Here is a 22,133-nt window from a genome sequence, read left to right on the forward strand (position 1 = left end):
TGCAAGGAGAAGATCTCTGAACATAAGAACAGCTTATTTAGCTGTCCTATAAGCATTTTTGACTACAGACTTCAGATAATCATAGTCTAAAAATCTTTAAGCTAATATGTCTGCTTTTATTTTGAAATCTTCCTCCTGGGAGCACAATCTCCGCACCTGCAAGAATTGACTGATTGGCAAATTTGCACATAATCCCCAAGGATGAAAACTTTCAGATCTCAATAACTTATTACATTCTGTGAATATGTTTGCATGTACCATTGCAATTGTGTGCAGTCTCTCATGCATATTCATTAGGGTTATCCTGAAAACCAGACTAGTTTTGTGGCCTTTGAGGATTGGAGTTTAACATCCCCTCCCCCCCACCCCCACCAATCAGGATGTTTTACACACTATACTTACCTAGGACCGTTTAATTAAAGAAGAAATCTGGCCTTCAAATATGTTTGGAGTCTTAACTCTTAAAGATAGATTTTAAATCGAGTGCGTGCGCGTCCATGTGCGCACAGTTCCCGGCGTGGGCACATGGATGCAATCATTTAATAACATGCACGCGCATGTTATAAAATACGATGTCCGTGCGCATATGCGTGCTGGATTTTAACATCCGCGCGCACATATACAGGCGTCCCACAACTCACGCGTGCAGAGGGGGATTTTCCAGTTACATGTGGCGACGCGAACAGCCTTTTTACCAGTTCCCTTCCAGTCCGCTCCTTTTAAGGAGCGGACTGGGAGGGAACTTCCCTAGCCCTGATCCTACCCTCCTCCCCAACCCCTAAACTATCCCTAACTAACCCCCCCCCCTTTTTTTTTTTTTTTTATTGTTGTTTCAATACTTACTGCACTTACTGGCGCTGTCCCAGCCCGCCACCCGCCCCTTTTGCAGGGCCCAGCACTTCGGCACATATCGGGGGTTATGTGCACACCGCTTTTAAAATCTGACCTTTAGTGTTTTTATATTATGTTTTACCTGAATCTTGATCCCTTCCATCTCTGATGAAGGGAAATCCTTTGTGTCTACATTTCTAAAAAAAAACAAAATCATATGGCTTCTGACTTGAATGGATTGTCCTTCAATTTGAAGGAGTGAAACCAGTTTGATACTTTATTTAAGCATTCATTAATGTTGAAAATAGATACATTCGGCTTAGGGTTGAAACTGGCTACCAAGGGACTATCCTTGACATTCTCATATCCATGACATGCTTTGGAGGAAGGTTTATTAGGAGGCTTTGATTAATGCTAGCATAGCTTGCAGGTCACAGTTCTTTTATAATCTTTGGAGCTGCATGGGTTTTCTTCTAAAACTGCAAGAATTGCTTCTTGTGGGGCCCTGTGGTTGTTTTTAACCCCTCTTAGTTCTCCTGGGTAGTTTTTCATATTTGTTTCCTTACTTTTTTGTTTGAATCAGGTTTTCTCCAATATTGAGTCTTTTGATTTTTGGCTTGTAGATTTTTTGCCGATGCCCTAGAAAAAGGCCAGCAGCTTCAACAAGTGCCCTATGCAAATGCATCACGTCTACCATGAATCCCCATGATAAGTATACTTTGCCGGGGGTGGGGCAACCACAGCATCTCTGAGCACTCTCTGTTCAGGACTATGACTGCTAGAGGATGTTTTTCCCAAATAGAGCTCATGGAAAACCTCTTTGGAAGTCTTAAGTTTGGCCCATTGGCATTGGAGGCATTGACACTGAGGCACCCAGGAGCTGCACCAGTGGCTGGCAGTGCATCAACATTGAGGAGCCATTGATTCCTCTCGATATGAAGGACCAGGGAGACAGACCATCGTTTGGCTCCACCCACTCAAATAAAGTGCAGAGTTCTGCTTCTTTGATGCTGGTTTTGTAGAGCTTTGATGACTTGTCAGGCAAAGGCTAAGAAGCCTCAGCATCAGTCTCCATCGATGTGTGATGCCAGGAGTGGGGTCATGTCGGTGGCTGCCTTGAATTTTGGCCCCCAATCCTGACCAAGCTTTCCCATTAGTTAGAGCTCATCCTCACAACAGACCCAGGAACTGGAACAGTCTCCAAAGGTCCAGATGTCAACTACCAATTTACATTGGGTATCCCAGGTAGATGTGGCCTCTCCTCATACTTTTCAGACTTTGCTAGTCTCTGCACTTTTTGAGAAGTTGGACAAAGATTCTTGGAACATAAGATGTGAAGCATCAGTGCACTGACATCGATGACATCTGTTCTTTGCAGATCAGTGTTCAGCCTCTGATGGGAGATTATCTTGGCACCTTGCTGAAGGACCATGGTGCCAGTCCCTGGTGGGGAATCGGCATCAGGAACTACTGAATTAATGCTAATTTCTAGCACATTGGGAGAAGGGGGAGCTTCTCCAAGGTGCAGAGGTTTATCAGAGTCTAGGCCCTAACAAACAAGTATTGCCCTCTCTGAGGTCTTGTTTGCTAGCCAAGTGAAGTCCCCTATCCACATTTCTGAGATATCTTTTGGACTATGTTTCTGGGAGTGTGGTCAAGGATCTGAGGACTTCTTTGACCAGAAGGGATGAACAGGTCTCCCTTCCAACCCCTCTCTTCCACATGAAAGAAAAGCTGCCTTCTAAAGACTTTTCATTCACATATTTTGTGAAGAGAATGGCAGATACAATTCCATTTGAGTTGTAGAAGGGGGAAGAATCCAGAGCTGAGATGCATGACATCCTCCAGTTCGTAGACTCCCCTAAGGGATAATATCATAGTTCCCATTCATGAGATCTTTCAGGAGTCCCAGATGAGAATATGGAAGTCTGTGGCTTCTGTGAACAAGAAGGCAGATGCAATAAATCATGTCCAGACAGTTCCCAGATTCGATAAAAGCAGCTGCTGGATCAGTTGTTGGTGGTTTAATATGTATTCAAGAAGGTCAAGAGGTCTAGATAGAACCCAAGGAGGGGGTCCTTGACATGCTTTGGAGGAAGCTTTATCAGGGGAGCTATGATTTATGCCAGTATAGCCTCTTACCAGCTCTTTGTATGCAAGAATATGCAAGACATTCTGAAGAGAGTCAAGGAATTGTCAGCAATTTCCTCATGAGCAGCATGACACCCTCGAGTCACTAGTGGACAAGGGGATAGAGTATTGAAAACATATTGGCTGCTCGACTTTTGATTTTTGAGATTACATTGAGAGTCTCTGCATTACATATGGTGTCCATAGAATTGCCTGGCTACAGGCTTCAGACCTATGACAGGATGTCCTGGATAGGTTAGCTGAAGTGTCATATAAGGGGAAGAATCTCGGAAATAAAGTCAAGGTCTAAGAAGCGGTGGCTCAAATGATACCACTGTGCAATTCATAAGACCCTCTCTGCTCCCACTCCAGACCCATTGTCCACATCCAGGAAATACCTGAGTGGGATGCTGAGGAGGCAAGTCTATCCACAAAGGAAATGTTTTCTTCACTCTCTTGTCTCAGTCTGTCTCCTGTGTCATCTCGCTCATCAGAGAGACAAAAGACCATAGCCAGTATCCCAGTCAAAACTGGGACAGAGTTTGGACTGTATTGGGGAGAGTATAGCCAGAATCCCAGTATCCATGTGGGAGAACTTTCCTGTCAAGGGGGGAGGCTAATGTTTTACGTAAACTGTTGGCCCAGAGTAACCTCAGACACTTTGGTTCTCGGATAGAGGTCATGCCTGTTGGATAGTCCTCCAAATTGTCCACGAAGAAGCTATTGGGTAGGCTCTCAGCATCAAAGACTGCTGCAAAAGCAAGTCTCCTCCTCCTTGGAGGCCAATGCAGTTGAACCCGTCCCCCAGGAAAAAGAGGGTGGGAATTTACTCTTAAGTATTTCCTGATCCTGAAGCATACAGGAGACTGTTCCATTCTTGACCAAGGGCTTTGAACAAATTCCAGGTATAAGGAAAGTTCAAAATACCAGGTAAAGAAAAAGTTTTCCCTCAGCACCTTGATTCCCTTTCTGGAAAAAGGGGACTGGCTAAGCTCTCTAGATCTTAAGGAAGCTTATACCCACACAGAAATATTTCCAGTTCACATGGAAACATCTTAGATGTGCAGTAGGGAAAAACCACCTCCAATATTACCTGTGTGCCCTTCAACCACGCGCAACGTTTACCAAATGCCTTGCAATGGTGGCTGTGCATCTGTGCAAACTGGGGATGCATGTATTTCCCTATCTGGGTAATTGTTTGGTCAAGGGCACTTCTCAAGGGGGTGCTGCAGAATCGATGCACAAAACTATCTGGGTGTTAGAGTTGCTAGGGTTCATCATCGGTTATCTCACATCCCACCTGAGCTTGCCAAATGGGATTTATAAGATCTCTGCTTACCTGTAATAGGTTCTCTCAGAGGACAGTAGGATGTCGGTCCTCACAGAGCTCACCCACTTCTCCTTACAGTTGTTTCTCCAAGTTTTAGCTTTGTATTGATGGAAGGGACCCCGCACGGAGCACGGTAATGTGGATCGGGCTGCACATGACCAGAAAGGTCATGTTCTAAGCTTCTGGAAACTTTGAAATAAAACTTTGGTGCTGGTCTACATTTGATGATGTTGCCTTACATGTGAGGACTGAAATCTCACTGTCCTTTGTTACAATTCAGCAACTCTACTTTAAAGGGCTGCTACTACCGGTAGTTGGTAACCAAAAAAGAACCAGTGTGGCTCAAAATGTACTTTGATAAATCCCTTTTATTCTACCATTTAAAATAATTTGTTACACTACATTTTTAGGGAAACCAAATTCTGTAAATTGTTTTTCTACCAGTTTTGTTTGAAAGTTTCTATGGTGGATATTCTTTATTTTTTCTTGCAAATGGGGCATGAAGAAAGGTGCCATCACTCACGACTTCAGCAATTCCTAATTCAAAGATTTGCTTCCTAAATTATTTTTTTTTATTTGTAACTGGGACACAATTTAGAAATTTTTCAAAATTGGTCAAATAGTAGAAGCAGGGAGGGAAGTATTTTGAGTGTTGGGCACATAGCTTCATAGAGGGGTTTTTGTTTATTTTTAATCTGGCAGTTTCCTCCTGTTCCTTTGTACTTCAGGCTTAATTGGAACAAGGTTGGGATCTGTTACCATGAGCCTTCATGTACAACTACCCAGGGATTTTTCCTCTTTTATCCCCCCTTTTCCCCAGCAACTAAAATAAAGGTAAATAAGGACAGGATGTGAAGCTCACAGTTTGCACTATTAAAGATGGGCATATTTGATACAACAGCAAAAATAAACAATTATGTTCTGTATACTTTAAAGAACGAGCTCCACTGTTCATTTTATTGGTTTGGCTCTCCAGCATCTTATAGGTAGACTTTGCATTTGTTTTGGCACTCTGCTTAAAAACTTTGCTGACTCCTGTTCTATATGCTTGCAGCATCACAAGTATCATAAGAGGTAATTTTCAAAAGATTTACATGTGTACATGGGCTTTTGAAAATTACTACTACTTTTTTTGCATATAATTCCTTTGCAGATTCACTCCATAAAGCCTAACACTTCAAGAGTGACCTTAACAGTTCTTATGCATAGGGAAATAATTACTGGTTGGTTGTGGACTTAGTTTTTGGGTACTTGCCAGGTTCTTATGGCCTGGATTGGCCACTGTTGGAAACAGGATGCTGGGCTTGATGGACCCTTGGTCTGACCCAGTATGGCATTTTCTTATGTTCTTATGTTCTTAAAAAATTATAATGATGAAGTCTATTTTTCTTGGTTTTTGAATTTAAACCATCTTCAGATTGAATGTTGCTTTTGTGGTGGTTCTTCCACAGGTTCATTGTTTGTGTTCTCTGCATACCGTTGGTAAAAACATTGCCCTCAGTTTAAGCCAAAGTTGGTTCTCCATTTCCTAGTTTTCCTTGAATCAAGTAATATTATAGGCATGCAGAAAGAGAGAGCACTGTCCAGGTAAAGGTTTCTATATAAAAGCAAACAGAGGGGTATTTGAAACCTCAGTAGATATTGTTAAACATGTTAGGACTAGGGAACACTCCATGAAGCTAATAGACAGCACATTTAAAACAAATCAGAGCGAGTATTTTTTCATTTGATCACAGTTAAACTGTGGAATTTGTTACCAGAGGTTGTGGTGTAAATAGTTGGTGTAGTGGGGTTTCTAAAGGGTTTAGACACGTTCCTGGAGGAAAAGTCCACAAAAGTCACAACAAAAAGCTGCAGTATCACTTAACACAATTTTAGAAAAGTATCTTATTTCACATTTAATTCTGCCAAATACAGAATCAAAAACATAAAACACTTTTTTTTTTTTTAAAGCGGGCAACAAACTGACAAGTCAGGCGAATGAAATTTATACTTTTGGCTATTAGGATGACCATCACTTGCCTTAAGTTTGTTTTTTTGTTTTAATTTTATAATATCAAAGTGAAAGTTTCCATGTTCCAACAAGTTTCTGATGTCCCAGATAAAGGTCAGCATCCCACAAAATGAATATGTATTTATTTTCTGAGCAAACTTTTTATCTTATTCTGAGTAGAATAACTGCAGTTTCAAAGAACATCCTGACATTGATGTGTTTAATTGTAAATAGACATTGATGTTTCAACTGGAGCTGCGTCAAGGGACCTACAACTTCAAAAAGAAAACTCTGTTAGTGTCATGGTTCAAAAAGGCACAAACTTCCAGTCACTGACGAGAACACAGCACACATGAGACCATCCCTTAGCAGTGCACCCACTGATTATAGTTACACACGAGATCAACACTTGAGCAGCACAACAGATGTGATCCTATCGTCAGTTGGTCATTACATGATAAATAAATATAAGTATGTTATATGGACCCAAAGATGATATAAGTGCCGCTGCACTTCTCCACACACACAATGGGGCGGATTTTCAGAGCCCTGCTCGCGTAAATCCGCCCAAAACCGGGCGGATTTACGCGAGCAGGGCCCTGCGTGCCGGGAAGCCTATTTTACATAGGCCTCCCGGCGCGCGCAGAGCCCCGGGACTCGCGTAAGTCCCGGGGTTCTCCGAGGGGGGCATGTCGGGGGGCGGGCCCGGTCGTCGCGGCGTTTCGGGGGCGTGTCGGCAGCGTTTTGGGGGCGGGTACGGGGGCGTGGCTATGGCCCGGGGCGGTCCGGGGGCGTGGCTGCGCCCTCCGTACCCGCCCCCAGGTCACGGCCCGGCGCGCAGGAGGCCCGCTGGCGCGCGGGGATTTACGCCTCCCTCTGGGAGGCGTAAATCCCCCGACAAAGGTAAGGGGGGGGGGTTAGACAGGGCCGGGCGGGTGGGTTAGGTAGGGGAAGGGAGGGGAGGGCAAAGGAAAGTTCCCTCCGAGGCCGCTCCGATTTTGAAGCGGCCTTGGAGGGAACAGGGGTAGGCTGCGCGGCTCGGCGCGCGCCGGCTATACAAAATCCATAGCCTTGCGCGCGCCAATCCAGGATTTTAGCAGATACGCGCGGCTCCGCGCGTATCTACTAAAATCCAGCGTACTTTTGTTTGCGCCTGGAGCGCAAACAAAAGTAGGCTATTCGCGTGCCTTTTAAAATCCGCCCCAATGCTCTCATGGTTTTTATGGACCCTCATTATCCTGGTACGTGACGCTGTCTCTAATCACTTCAAACAACTCAAGTTCCTATTGCTGATTTCAGGGAGCTAGGGAAAGGAAACGGCATTCACCTATTTTCCTGCTCCTCCTCCCATTCCTTATCAATCACTTATAGCTTCCTGATTGTGCTGTAGGATGCCTCCTCTGCCTCCAATCTGCCCTTGGCTGAGTCCCGAGTCCTGGGATCAAAGGCTATGGCTTTGTCTGGTCCATCCCTACCTTTCTCTTGAAACAAGTGGACAAGGGTGCGAGGGGACGAGACAGAAGAGAAAGCAATTGGTCTGCTCCCTTGTCCAGCCCCTCCCCTCCTGTTTTTCCCCACCTGTTGCCTGCAGTGGCTGCTCCAGGCTCACATCTGCTGTAGTGTCAGAAGTGAGAGGAGGTGGGTCTGAAGCAGACACTGCTTCCCCTTCCAGTCCTCTTGCCTGTTCCCTGCAGACCCCTTCAAAGGAAGGGGGATGGAGCAGTTAAACAGATTGAGATTTGGGGCAGGAGCCCAGTGTGCCAAAGGCTAGCAACACCCCTGGTTGGTGATTGGAAATGGCAAGCAGAGATCTAGGGGTAGCAGAGGACTGTGAAAAAAAAATACCGATTAAAATGAATTAATAAAGCAAGTGTTCTTGATTTTAGAAGAATGCCATTGACAACCAAAAGATGGTTATAGAGTTGCATTGTGCAGGTGTTCAAAATATAATTTATTCAAGGTTTGTGTTATGCTGTGTATGTTGTGAAACATGTGGTCTCTAGTTACACAGTTTTTGTTTTATTAATATGAACAATCAAAGGATGCGAATTTTGCAAACAACTCCAGATCTGCTGGCTGTCAACAAGTCACTTGGATGATGTCTCATTAGTTGTGATGCAAGCTTTTGTCCATTCTTTGCATTTCACAGCAGTGTTTGTGTTCCTCTTTCTTTAGCTGAGGAATCTATTTTCATATCAGACAGCTACAGTGACATTATTTGGAGTTGTGGCAGAGAAAGAATCCCCATTCACCTTACAATAACACTGACTTTTTCCATGAGTCAGGAAGCCAAGTTATTTTCCTTTGGAACTTAAGCAAATGAACTGTTTTCATATGTGTGTTGCTTAGTCTTGGATGAGACCCCAGAACCTAGTTAATTTTGAGGATTTTGCAGAGTTTGCCCTTTTTTTGCTCAAATATCATTATCATACTGCTTGGGTTTGTCCACAGTAATTTTTGTTTTATGATCCATCTTGTTATTCTCTCTCAGAAGGAAAATGTTCCAATAGTCTGAAATTGTTTGTATTTTCAGACAAAAATCAAAGGTTTAATGCTGCTGATTTTTGAGCTTTTTGTTTGAAGTACATTATGTTACAGAGGCCAGTGTTTAGTGAGATGTTGTAAAAAAAACTCCTGCGTCTAAATATCTGAATTTCTGGATGAGGTTTGTCCACAGTAAGGCTCCTGGTTGGGCAAAGTTGGCCATTGTGCTCTGGACAATTCCAGCCGCTGTTCAGGATCTCAGTCTTGGTTGGGCCCTTCCTCCTCATGTCTGTCATAAGTGGCAGTGAAGTGGAGTTGGGACAGGTTGCCCACTGTTCTAGAAGCTCAGATGTGGAAGAAGGTGAAAAGAAATTACAAGCACATTTTATTATTGTAATACATTTCAGTTTGGTTATGTTAAACTCTGCCCTCCCTTTATTTTTTCTGCTTAATTATTTGATCTCAAACTTTGCAGTCTATTTGCTATGACAGATATTGGTACAGCTCTAGTGGCTTGTGAGGTTTCAGGAGGAGTGCTTCCTACTGCCCACACAGTCTTTATCTGTGGTAACACACAGCTTAAAGAGATGTGCAAGTATGACAAAAGATTTATTACTAGAATCTGTATTATTTCATTGTGCACTCATTGTAGATTTTGGAAATGTTTGAACATAAAGGAAATTGATTAAACCTTGGAAACTGGGCATGAGGCACGTCTGAACAGTCTAGGAATGTATGTTACAGTTGTGTTTACAGTCAGAATCTATAGTAAATGTTAAAAACATTCTTCTTGTGCCTTTTTATTTTGTATAATTGTGTGTCTTAGGAGAAATTTTGGCAGAGTACTGAATTTGCTGCTGTTTATTTTTTTGTTTCATATGCCTTTTATATAGTTACTAGTAAATAGTGGCAGAAAGATTATCCATCCCACCCAATCTGCCCATTTATTTTATACTAAAGTTACATCCCAGCTGCCAGCCATAGAATGTGACCACTTACAAGATTTCTCCTTATCCGGGACAGTCTCTTTCTTTTTGGCTGGGGGGTGGGGTGGGGGGTCTAGTCCTTTCTGTTTTGTACTCCTCCATTTTTTGGGAGATGATGAGCATACAAGATCCTCACATAATTCCCTCCAGCACCCAGCTTCCCAAGCCTAACCCCAAAGCTCTATAATAATTTAAAGAGCCAGCAATACTAGCGTGGCTGTTGCCCAAACATTGCATTTCCTATGTAGCCTGCCAGACAGACCAGGCTTTGTGAGTGCCTGCATTTCCACTAGGATTTATAATTGTTGCAGAACTTGTAGCCTGTCAGGCAGAGCAACTGTACTTCCTAGAGCCATATTATCAGGTCTTTTCTTGTCCCAGAAACAGTTTTGGGCTGGATTTTAAGAGGTACGCCTGATTTTATAACATGCACATGTAGCCGCGCGCATGTTATAAAATCCGGGGTCGGCGCGCGCAAGGGGGTGCACACTTGTGCAACTTGCGCACGCCGAGCCCTAGGGGAGCCCCAAGGCTTTCCCTGTTCCCTCCAAGGCTGCTCCAAAATCAGAGCGGCCTCGGAGGGAACTTTCCTTCCGCTCCCCAGCACTACCTAAACCCTCCCACTAACCTTTGTTCCATAAGTTGCGCGCGCCAGCCAAGTGCCGCTGTGCGGAGGCCTAGGTCCTGCCCCCAGACCACTCCGCCCCTTTTTGCAAGCCCCGGGACACGTCGCTGGGCCTATGCAAAATAGGCTCGGTGCGCACAGGAGCGGGTACTCGTGGTTACGCGCTTAATTCTTTTAAAATCCGCCCCTTACTGTATATTTTGTCTGAATTTTTACATTTTTGTTTTAAAGGTTCTTTTGCTAGTCAGCCTTGTGCATGCATCTTTCTGCCCAGTGCAAAATAAGGGGCGTGGAATGGCTGCCCTATGAGGAAAGGCTGGGGAAGTTAGGACTTTTCAGTTTGGAGAAGATACAATTGAAGGGGGGATATGATAGAAGTCTGCAAAATCATGAAAGGACTTGAACAAGCTGATGTAAATCGGTTTACGCTCTCAGATAATAGAAGGACCAGAGGGCACTCCATGAAGTTAGCAAGTAACTCATGTAAAACAAATCAAAGAAAATTCTTTTTCACTCAGCTCATAGTTAAGCTCTGGAATTCATTGCCAGAGGATGTGGTTACAGCAGTTAGTGTAACTGGGTTTAAAAAAGGTTTGGATAAGTTTGTAGAGGATAAATCCAAAAACTGTTATTAACTAATAAACAGTAGCATGGGATTTATTTAATGTTTTGGTACTTGCCAGGTACTTGTGACTTGGATTGGTCACTGTTGGAAACAGGATACTGGGCTTGATGGACCCTCGGTCGGACCCAGTATGGCAGTTTTTATGTTCTTATATCCCTGGACCGCTTTAATGCTGGTCATTTAACTTGTGTTTCATAGTCTTAAAAGAGAAGCTGAACTGATGATCATATTTAAGTTATTATCAAAAATATTTAAACATTTTTCTACTAATTCTGAGAAATTTATTTATTTATTTATTTATTTATTTATTTAAAGGCTTTTATATACCGATGCACGTTGGGAACATCTCATCGGTTCACAGTGAACTCAAAATGCAGCTAACGAGCTTTACAGAGAACAATGAACAGAGCACAAAATTGAACATTGAACAATAATGGGAAGGGGCTAAACAAATAGGGCGAACTGCAGATAATACTGAACAGATTACAATTACATATTATGAAAATGTAGAAACAATATATAATTGGGTAAATTTAGTTAGATAACAGTGAAACGGCCTATAAGTTAGGAAAACAGACTTCAGAGGGAATAGGTGTGTAATTAAGAGTAAGCTTAATTGAAAACTCAGGTGGATTTAACCCAGAGGGGTTGCTCAAATTTGAGCAAAACTGTACTTTCTATCCTTATCATATGCTGATGATTGGTATTTTCCTTTTCATTTTAGTGTTATCCCACTCCTAAGACAATCAATTGGTGTATTGATGCAGCGAACTCCTCCCTCATTGGACTATGCTCTGCCGCAGTGCTATCAGAGGGTAGGTGTTGTAGTAATGATTTTTCTTTGGCTTTCATTGACATATCAAATAGATACAATTACTTTTTTAATGTTTTGAGATATTTTCATGTAGTACAAGTCAGGCTCTCAGAAAACTGATTGGCAAAATGGAAGAACATAACAGCAAGTGAAAATATTGCAAAACTTGAAAAATATATTAGAAAACCATATCTCAAAATATATGAATATGGGCCAGAGGACCATTTTCTGCATCATTTTAAATCTTCCCCTGAAGCCGGCATTTTATACCAAAACATGACCATGTCAGGATGTCAATTTTAATTTACAGCTTTTTAAAAATTTTTGTATGTATGTAGGAAAACCTATACTTTTGCCTTCAAATGGTTTGTTATGTACAGTTTTTTTCTTATGATATTAAAAAGTTTTAATGCATTGCATTTTCTCAATTAAGATTTCCATTGGTTGTGGCTTTTACATATTTTTCAAGTTTTTTTATATTTTCACTTGCTGTTGTGTTTCACCACTTTGCCTTTTTTGGTTTCTCCATCTTAGTAACATAGTAAATGACAACAGAAAAAGAACGAAGTGTGTGTGTGTGTGTGTTTTGTTTTTTTTTAAATTTCATTATTTTCTTTTTTTATTCTGTTAAGGGTAGTAACTATCACTCCGTGCAGATTACCCTTTATCTTCATTTTCGTCCTTTAGCCACTAGGGATCCTCTGTGTTTATCCCAAGCTCCTTTGAATTCCATTCTATTTCTTGTCTTCTCTACCTCTTCTGGGAGAATGTTCCATGCGCTCACCACCCTTTCTGTGAAGAAATATTTCCTGCTGCTGATCCGGAATCTACCCCCTTGGAGCTTCATATTGTGACCCCTAGTTCTACAGCTTTCTTTCCATTGGAAAACGGTTTGATTCCCATGCATCATTTATACCCTTTCAAGTATTTCAATGTCTCATGTCCCCCCTGTCCCTTCTCCCCTTCAGGGTATACTATTTAGGCCCTTCAGTCTCATCTCCTATGGCTTTGGATGCCTTTCTTTGGACTGCTTCGATCCTGTCTCTATCTCTTTTAAGATACGGTCTCCAAAAATGAATACAGTACTCCTGATGAAGACTCACCAATGACCTGTACCTCCCTTTTCCTGCTGGTTTTGCCTCTCTTGATGCAGCCACCATTTTGTTACATTGCTTTGCTGCTTTCAGATCATCAGATACTATCATCCCCAGGTCTCTTTCCTGGTTAGCACATCAGTCTCATGTCCCATCATTTAGAGCTCCTTTGTAACCCAGGTGCATGACCCTGCACTTCTTGACATAGAATCTCAGCTGCCAAATCTTTGATCACTCCTCAAGCTTTCTTAGATCACTTTTCATTCTTTCTACTCTTTCAGGTGTGTCCACTCTATTGCAGATTTTGTCATCCGCAAAAAGACAACTTTTTCCTTCCAACTCTTCTATGTCACTCACAAAGATATTTAACAGAACGGTCCCAGAACAATCCTTGAGGCACTCCACTTATCACACTTCTCTCCTCTGAATAGGTTCAGTTTACCACCACTCACTGTCCACCAGTCAACTAGTTTGTAATCCATTCTCCTACCTTGGGACCCACTCCCAGGCTTCTCATTTTGTTCATGAGTCTTTTATGTGTTCTTCCTTGATCTAATTCTGTAGTTGCCCAATCGAAAAAATCAATCAGATTCATTTGACATGACCTTCCTCTGGTAAAAACCATGTTGCCTCTGATCCTGCAAGCCATTGAATTGTAAATAGTTGATTATCCTTTTCTTCAGTAGCGTTTCCATTAATTTTCTCACCACTGAGGTAAGGCTTGTAGTGGCTGTGGGCTGCTACTTTGTGAAAAACTATCAACAACATTGCAATTGTCCTTACTAAATTTGGGAACATATTGTTGCAGCTATTTGTGACCAAAACAGCAGGAGGGGCTACTTACATTGGCTTGTCTAAAGTTGACAGCAAGTTATAACTGCATTTTATAAAGGTGTCAACATTATACGGGTTTAAGCACTTGGTTCACAAGCCTGTACTTCAGTTTAGCTCTGATAAGTGAAGACTGGCAGGTTCACTATTGGAAGTACACACTAGCATTTCATTTTATCCTGTTTGAAGTCTAGCGGTTTGACAGTGGCACATCAATGCATGCTTCATAAGTGTTTCAGATTTGTGGTATGATATTTGTTCCTTTCTTTCTATACAGGCTGGAGTGAGACAGCTTTATGTGCAGATTGACTTTGCAACCATGTAGGGAATATCCAAAATTATGCTGTTTGGGCCAAAGTTTTCTGGTACTGTACTCATCCTTATAAAACGGAAGCATTGCTACCACAGCTCATCTGGACCAAGCACACTGCTGCATTTGTCTGCTCCTGGAAATTATTTTTCAGGCGTAAAGATTAAAAGGATGTCTGCTGGATCACTGATCTTGTCTTTAATGACAACAGATCCCTCTCCGCCCCCACCTCAACCCCACCAAGTTTTATTCCATGAACATTCTGCTACTTTTTGTGTTTTTGTTTTGTTTTTGTTTTTTTTTGGTTCAGCATGAAACTAAAGACTGTGGTCTTGTAACTGTTGCTTCTTTTTTTTATTAGAGCTGCTCAAACCACTGCTGATTCCCACATCAACCAGTGTTATAAAAAAAAATTGGAAACCTGTCTTGTACATAATGCACACTCGTTGTTGACGTTCTTCAATATAATCATATGTTTGTAAAATTTGTACTTTGCAAACTTAAGGAACCAAACTATATTGGGTTTTCAAAGTGCCTTTACATCAGCAAGTATAAATATGAGACATCAAACATTGTATTCTGATTTTTATTGATGTACTCAGTATGGATATGTACTTTTATGTAGAATTTTGTAAACATGCTGCAGATTTTAAAACTTTTCAGTGCTGCATCTAAATTATTTTTTTTTATTTTGATTGCAAGTCAGAGATTTTAAAATAGCAGAGCATATGGATTTGTGAAAAACATCTCATTGTATTGATACCATGCCATCTTTTAAACCTCAGTATGTAAAAGCCTTTGATCAGTTCTACGTAAGCCAGCAGGGACTTTTTTTTCTCATTTTTTCAAGGAGGGAGAGGTGAAGTGAAGCAGCATTTCTAAGAATGTGATAACATTTTGCTTTTCACTTTTCAACAGTTAACTCATTTTTTTTTTCCAGTTTACATTGAGAAATCAGCCTGATTGAAATAAATGTTTTAAAAGACTTTTTTGATAGTGAACCGACATGCATGTGTAGTATGTTATAGTGTAGTATCAACCTGAAGAAGACACTATTAGTTCCATATATTACATGTACTCTGCATAAGCCTAGGAGTGCAGCTTCTAGTGTAGAGCTTAGTCTTCAGATTGTAAGATGCTGGGACTTCTGGTTAGATGAAGAGAATTATTTTTTTAAATGTAGAGTTTTTGATTCTGAGACCTTAACTAATGTGTATATGTATGTATATGAGTGTGTGTGTGTGTGTGTGTGTGTGTGTGATAGGTGCATCTTATGGAGCGAAAAATACGGTCTGACCATAAGACGAGTCTAGGATTCAGAGCAGGAAAATTAAAAAAAAAAAAATAATAATAATAATGGTGTGCTAAACTGGCTCTGTTCCTGGGCGTCTGTGCGTCTTATGGAGCAAATTAGGGGAGGATATAAAAATATTTTGGTCCCCATTTCATTTTCGAGTCTGGGGAGGGCCATTTCTGTCCACTCCCCGGATCAGAAAACGTTTATCGTTCTCTTTGTTGGGGGAAAAAAAACAAAACAAAAAACCCCATCCCAACCCTTTAAAGTTAATTAACTGCAACCCCCAACCCTCCTGATCCCCGCCCCCCCCCCAAGACTTGCCAAAGATCCCTGGTGGTCCAGCAGGTGTGCGGCCCCTGTCACCGGTAGCCCCTGTGACATAGTAAGGGCAAAGGCTATCGGCGCCATTTTGATTACTGGCAGCCGACAGCCCGAGTGCAGGAGATCACTCCCGCACCCCCGCTGGACCACCAGGGACTTTTGGCAGGTCTTGGGGGGGGGGGGTGGTCAGGAGGGTGGGGGGTTGTAGTTAATTAACTTTAAAGGGTTGGGATGGGGTTTTTTGTTTTGTTTGTTTTTTATATTCGCTCCATAAGACGCACAGACATTTTCCCCCCACTTTTGGGGGGGGGGAAAAAGTGCGTCTTATGGAGCGAAAAATACGGTATATGGAACCCTAATATTGAGCTTCAGTTAAAAAATAAATAGAAATAAGGTGCCCAAAATAATATTTGACCATAGATCAATTAAAAATAAAGTATGTATGCCTTTAAGTCCAACATAGTTGGGGAGCTTTGAACACGGACTATATTTTCTTTTTTGGGATCATAACAATTGTATATTTTTGTGCAACCTGGTATGTGAAATATAGTACTTGACACTGATGTACGCGAATGATTCATTTATTGCGTTTCCAAGAGAGAAATGTGTAATGCTGCAGTTACATCATCTTTATTTACAGAATAAGAGAGAAGTGATCCTATAAATGTCTCTGACCTTTGTCTCAGAATTAGAAAGCAATCTTGATTTTTAAAGTGAACAAAATAAGATTCTACTTTTTTTTTTCTTCTATAAGAAGAGTATACAATTTTCCAACTGGATGCTATGTGTAAACCCCAACTCCTTACCTCCTTTTCTGAGAGAATAAAGATGTGCACACACACATACGTTGCAAACTAGTGGGAGTCATTACAATTAAAAAGGGGTCTTCCCAAAACTGTTAAGTCCATATTTTCTTACAATAAATGTGTGGGAGCAGTTCCCTACTGAAGCCAGAAATGAATATTTTTCATTTTCTCATTCCAGCATCATTGATTTTGCTCTGGTTTGTCAATGTCCAGCAATGCTGGACATTGCTAAAACCCATCAAGCAGAGACAACTTGCATTTAGCTTTAATACAATTCATGGCTGCTGCCCCGTCAAGATTATCCTTGGAAGAATTGCCTGCAGTTGCTCAGTTTTGATGACAGGGGATGCTAAGTGAAAACATTCAAACAGCCTAACATAGGCATAGGAGGGAATTTTGTGTTGAACATTGAATACAAGATCATATTTGAAGTAGGAATTATCCATGGGTTACTTTAGAAAGGAGAATATTTTTCTGTGACATTTATATGTGGTGTATCTTGTTTTTTTCTGAAAAAAAAAAGTAATTTCCTTAAGCAAGTAAAAATATGGTACATTTCATTTTGTTTTCCTGTTCATGGAGATGTTTAAAAGTAAACTTTTGAAAAGAAGTCAGCTGTTTCCATTTGGAAATGTGCTGGAGAAGGGCAGTAAACTGGCTGTGATCTATAGGATTTAGAATATAGTCTGCATCCATTTTCTAAACTTGGTAGGCGTGAAACGTATAGCAGAGATGGTCCATTTGGTATGCACAGCAACTTCTCTTAAAAAACAAAACATTTTTTTAAGGGTAGTAGCAACTGCCGCTTCATGCTGGCTATCCCAAAACACTTATTTTATTTCTTTTATTAAGGAATGAGTTGGTTCAGCCAAAGGGTTAAATGATTTATTTTGTGAGCCAATTGAAGTGACTTAAGAGCCTACTTAATTTTTTTTTTTTTTTTTTTTGTTTGGACCCAGTTCACCTTTTACCATTTTGTAGACTTGTGGTATAAGCTTGAACTCCCCAAACAGGACATTTGTCTGTTGGAGAGTAATTCTTTCTTGTGTTCTTGGAAATAGCCTGAAGCCCTAAATGTAATGCAACTGTAGGAGCAATGTAGCAAAACAACACATTTCTGTTGTAACATCAACTAGGGCAATTTAGTACTGCAGTGATTTAAAGCAGAGGATTCAGTCATCCAGAATTATCAGGGTAGATGATAATGTTTGGAATTTGTACTTTTTTTTTTTTTTTTTTTAATTTTCTTTTTATTGCATTTCAAATTTAAATACAAACAAATTATAGGATGTATGTAACATACTCATAAAGAAAAAAGAGAAAATAAGTTTGTACACTAGAATAATATTTACATAACATCCACACAATAGAAATGTAGAAGAAAATTGGAGATCATCATCAACTAAGTTATTGGAGCAATAACAAAAAGTAAATTTTTACCCAACTCTTCCAATTAACTTTCCTACATCTATCTCTATATTAATATCCTCATAAAACAATATCTACGGGTGAGAATCTAAATAATTTCGAAGCTGTTCTGGGGTATTGAAGACATACCTATTGTCACCATGCTTAATAAAACATCTACAAGGATATTTTAAAGTAAATTGTATCCCTTTTTCTATTACTTCTTTCCTTAAGGCAATAAAGTTTTTTCGTCTCAATTGGGGTACTCGGGTAACATCTGGGAATATTCTTATCGGGAACCCATAAAAATTTTGATTTTGACATTTAAAGTGTTTCAATACTGCATCTCTCTCAAGGAGAGATGCAAATTGAACCAATAATGTTGCCCTATTATCTATCTGCGCTTCATAAGACTTTTCTAGGAAGTCAGTTAAGTTCAGATCTCCTTGATTCTGCTGATCTTTTTCTTCTTGTGGTTGTTGAAGGTAATGGATTTTAGATAGTATAGGGATAGAACTATCAGAGTATTTCAAAATATTCTTCAAGTAGCTGTTAAACAAATCCCTAGGTGTCATTAAATGTATCTTAGGAAAATTTAATAATCTCAAATTATATTTCCTATTTTGATTTTCCAAAAATTCAATTTTACCCTCTGTTTCTACAACCGATTTGATCAAATTTGTTTGAACTTTCTGTATTTCCACAATTTGCGTATCAGTTGATCTAGATTTCACCTCTAATTTACCAATCTTTTCTTCTATGAGAATATTATTTTTTAAAGCTTTCTGGACTGTCTTAGTAAGATTGTTTATTGATTTCTGAACATTCACCATCATTAAACCCAGTTTCTCCATTGAGAACTTTGTTGGAACTATAATAGGCATGTCCTCAATTCCTATTTGTTGTAAATCCCGTTGTTGTTTTAATGTCCCACTCTCCCCTTCAGATGACAATGCAGAGCATTCCTTCATCTCGGCATAGGAGTGTTCTCCCATGCCCTCAGAGACTTTGGTTTCATTTAAACCTCCGTCCTGGATATTTGTAAGTTCTTTCAATACAAATTGAGCTTCAACTGCCCTATTGGATGGTGGAACAGGTTTTTCTGGAGCACCGGGTGAAAGAGATGTTTCACTGGCCTGAAAACATCTCTCTTGCTCCAAAGCTATGTTATCAGCGGCCCCATCCGGTGTATTTGCAGGAAAGATTTGGAAGCTCTCCTTAATGCTGGGTTGAATCATCTTATTTGGAGTTGATGTCGAAGAGGCTTCCCTCAATTTCGCTTTCCTCTTTGTATGAGGCATAGCGATTTTCATACAAATAGTCAGATTCCACAAGGCTAACCCAGGGAAGAGCTTGCAAATTATATATTGGAAGAAAAAACAAAACTTAGCTTTATGGTAATCTCCCGGCTGCAACTGACAACAATCCGTCCCAAGCCGGGCAAAGCTGCGCGCCCCTTGGCCGCGCGCGGCTTAGCTGTCGCGCCGGTATAGGCAGGTTTAAAAGCCTATCTGGCTCCTCCTCCGAAGGGTGACGTCACCGGGTCTCCGCCCCGACAGGAACTTGAAGTCCTCAGACCTCTCAACGGAGAGGATTCCAATAAGAAAATGTTCACGGGCCCTCGCGGACCCAAAGCAAAGGTCAGATAGCAGCCTGGAATTTGTACTTTTTCTAATGGCAAAATAGCAAAACAAACAAACAAAAAAAGGCAGGTTTATGTCCCTGCACCAAAATGTAGTACCTTCTACAAGAGATGGGTCCAGGGCTGGTGCAAGGCTATTAGGCACTTTAAATGGAACTTCAGCACTCTAGGCCCCACTCCCCTCTTCTGAAATTACAGTAATTAAACTCATTGATCATGACAAACCACCTCCCAGAACAGTCCTGTAAAAACACAGAATTGGACATGGAGGAGGATTTTTCTAAAGCCATTTATGGGGGTAAAGATTGTTTTACACAAATAAAAGTGCTTTTTGAAAATTGGCCACCCTGAAAGCACCTAAAACTATGCAGTATGTGTTCCCTTTGAGAACTGTTCCAAAGCCCATAGGTAAAAATACCCGCAGACAGTGTACCACAAATTGGCCCCATCATTTTGACCTCTATTTTATGTGTGTGTGTATATAAATAATGGAAATATGTTTTAAAAATCATGTGACCATGTCTGAATGTGTCAATTTATAAAATGTATACATTTAAAAGAAATCCATATTGCATTGTTTGGCTGGGTGGAAATAGGATGTTTTCTCACACCAATCACCAATATGTCTCTCAGTAGTACAATTATTTTAATAGTGTATTCCACCGCTATATCCAACTTTTTTTTTTTTAAACTTTTTTTTAGTTAACTAGAAAAAAAGTTGGATATAGCGTTGGAATACACTATTAAAATAATTGTACTACTGAGAGACATATTGGTGATTGGTTCTCTTATTACTCACCATACAAGACATTTTTAAATTAGTGTGTCACCTCAATAATACAAAATCTTACAAAAAAAGCCACTCAGAGCCTATATACAAAATCTGCTGTACCAAAACAGCAACAACCCTTCTATAACAAGGAAACTCTGCAGATATACTAGCCCCTAGAACAGCATTACTATAGTTCCAAGCAGGGAAAAGGAGTGACCTAGTGGTCAGAGCAACGAGTTAAGAACAAGTGACACCATTTCCCTTACTGACATTTTGCCTTTAAGCAAGTTGCTTTATTTCTCCCAGGCCAAGCGGGATGTCCTCCCACATGGGTGACATTGGATGTAGCCCGGCACGGAACCTTTGATCTCAAAGGTTCTAGAACATGCCCTACTGAGCATGTGCAGCTGTCCCTCAGTCTCTCTCTTTTTCCGCAGAGCTGTGTGGTCGCAGAAGCTGTGTGCTCACGGTACTCAGCATTGCTCTCTTCTCACAGTTCTTGTGATTTTTTTCTGGAGCTACAGCTGCTTGCTTTCTGTCTGTCTGCCTCATGGTGGGCTTTCCCCTGTACAGGCTGGCAGAGTCTGTAACTATCTTAAAAAAAAACCCAACAAACAAGAATTGCTTCTGCAGTTTTGTATCTGTGTCCTCTCCTTGCTTTGCCTCCCTTTCCCCGGTGCTGACAGGACTGACTTATGCAGTCCATCGGTGATCCTTGTAGGCCGCTGAGCCTGGGGACTTGGCTGAGTTCTATGTGGGCTGGAGTTCCATGTTGTTTCACCAATCGATCGGCATTGATGGATTCGGACGGTGTAGGGATTGAAGACCATGCCATTCCTGTGGGGAGGATAGCTCATCCTCCCCACATCCCAAGGAATTAGTCTCCATGGGTGGGAGCCCTGGAAGACTTAGTCTCCCTTCCTGCTTGCCAGTCTTGGCAGGGCAGTCTCTGGGAGAGAGGGTGAACAGGAGCCTGACCTAGAAGTTTGCTGCTGCTGCACCTCAGTGCAATGCCCAGTAATGGTTGCCGTGCATAGCTGCGATCAGCACACTGTTCATCTGATGCATTGACCACCCACAATGCCATAGAAGCCTTCTGTGCCTTTGGCATCTGTGGAAGTGGAGTCTCGCTGCCACCTCGATTCCAAAGTCGGTGCAGAGTCGCAGTGCAAACCGATGTCATTGATTGAACCGCAATGCCATCAGTGTTGCTGTGCCCTTGATGCTGTGCCATTGGTGCTGAGGCACAATTGAAGCTGCAGTGCCTCAGCCATGTGCCCTTGCATGCGATGCCACATGCCCATGCTACCATCGAAGCTGCTGTGCCCTCGATGCCTATAGGGCCCTCAACACCCATGGTGCCAACAACATCCTCGATCCCATCAAGGTGCGTGCGAGGCCACCCTCGGGGCTGTTGCAGGGCAGGATACACCATGTTTTTCCATATATATTTGCCATGGTCTGGCCCATACTGCCTTTAGCTTTTCTCATTCTCTAGGTTGTCCAAAGGGCCTTCCTTGTTCCCCTGTGCCAGGATAGATGAACCTGTTGTTGACAAGTGCTCTTGGGTGAGCTTCAGACCTATCTCATCTCTCTGTTTGGGGCTATGGGTCTGTTTCAGAGATTGCCCTTCATCCCCTGAAACCCTTGATGCTGTCCTGCATGGTCAGCTCAGTCTGATGCTAAGCACACAGGGTATGTCCCAGGCCTTGCCATGGTTCGCTGTTTGTTCTTCCAAGTGTTGTTTGAGTTTCTTTTGCCCATTATGCCTACCAGCCAAACCTGGGCACTCTTCTGCAGAGACATTCAGTCCTTTGGATGTCAGCGGACCGCAG

At 41.5% G+C, this 22,133-nt stretch overlaps 1 protein-coding gene across 1 annotated transcript in view; it reads left to right on the forward strand.

The window, feature by feature from the left end:
* The window catches only part of SLC30A7 (solute carrier family 30 member 7), an 82,192-nt gene extending 66,734 nt beyond the window's left edge, over positions 1-15,458 (forward strand). Inside the window, 2 exon segments of the mRNA XM_029617632.1 lie at positions 11,729-11,819; positions 14,021-15,458. Of these exon segments, the coding sequence (XP_029473492.1) occupies positions 11,729-11,819; positions 14,021-14,068 (139 nt within the window). The 3' untranslated portion in view covers positions 14,069-15,458.
* Positions 15,459-22,133: the final 6,675 nt, after the last annotated feature.

The sequence above is a fragment of the Rhinatrema bivittatum genome, chromosome 10 (assembly GCF_901001135.1).
Source record: "Rhinatrema bivittatum chromosome 10, aRhiBiv1.1, whole genome shotgun sequence".
NCBI lineage: Eukaryota > Metazoa > Chordata > Amphibia > Gymnophiona > Rhinatrematidae > Rhinatrema > Rhinatrema bivittatum.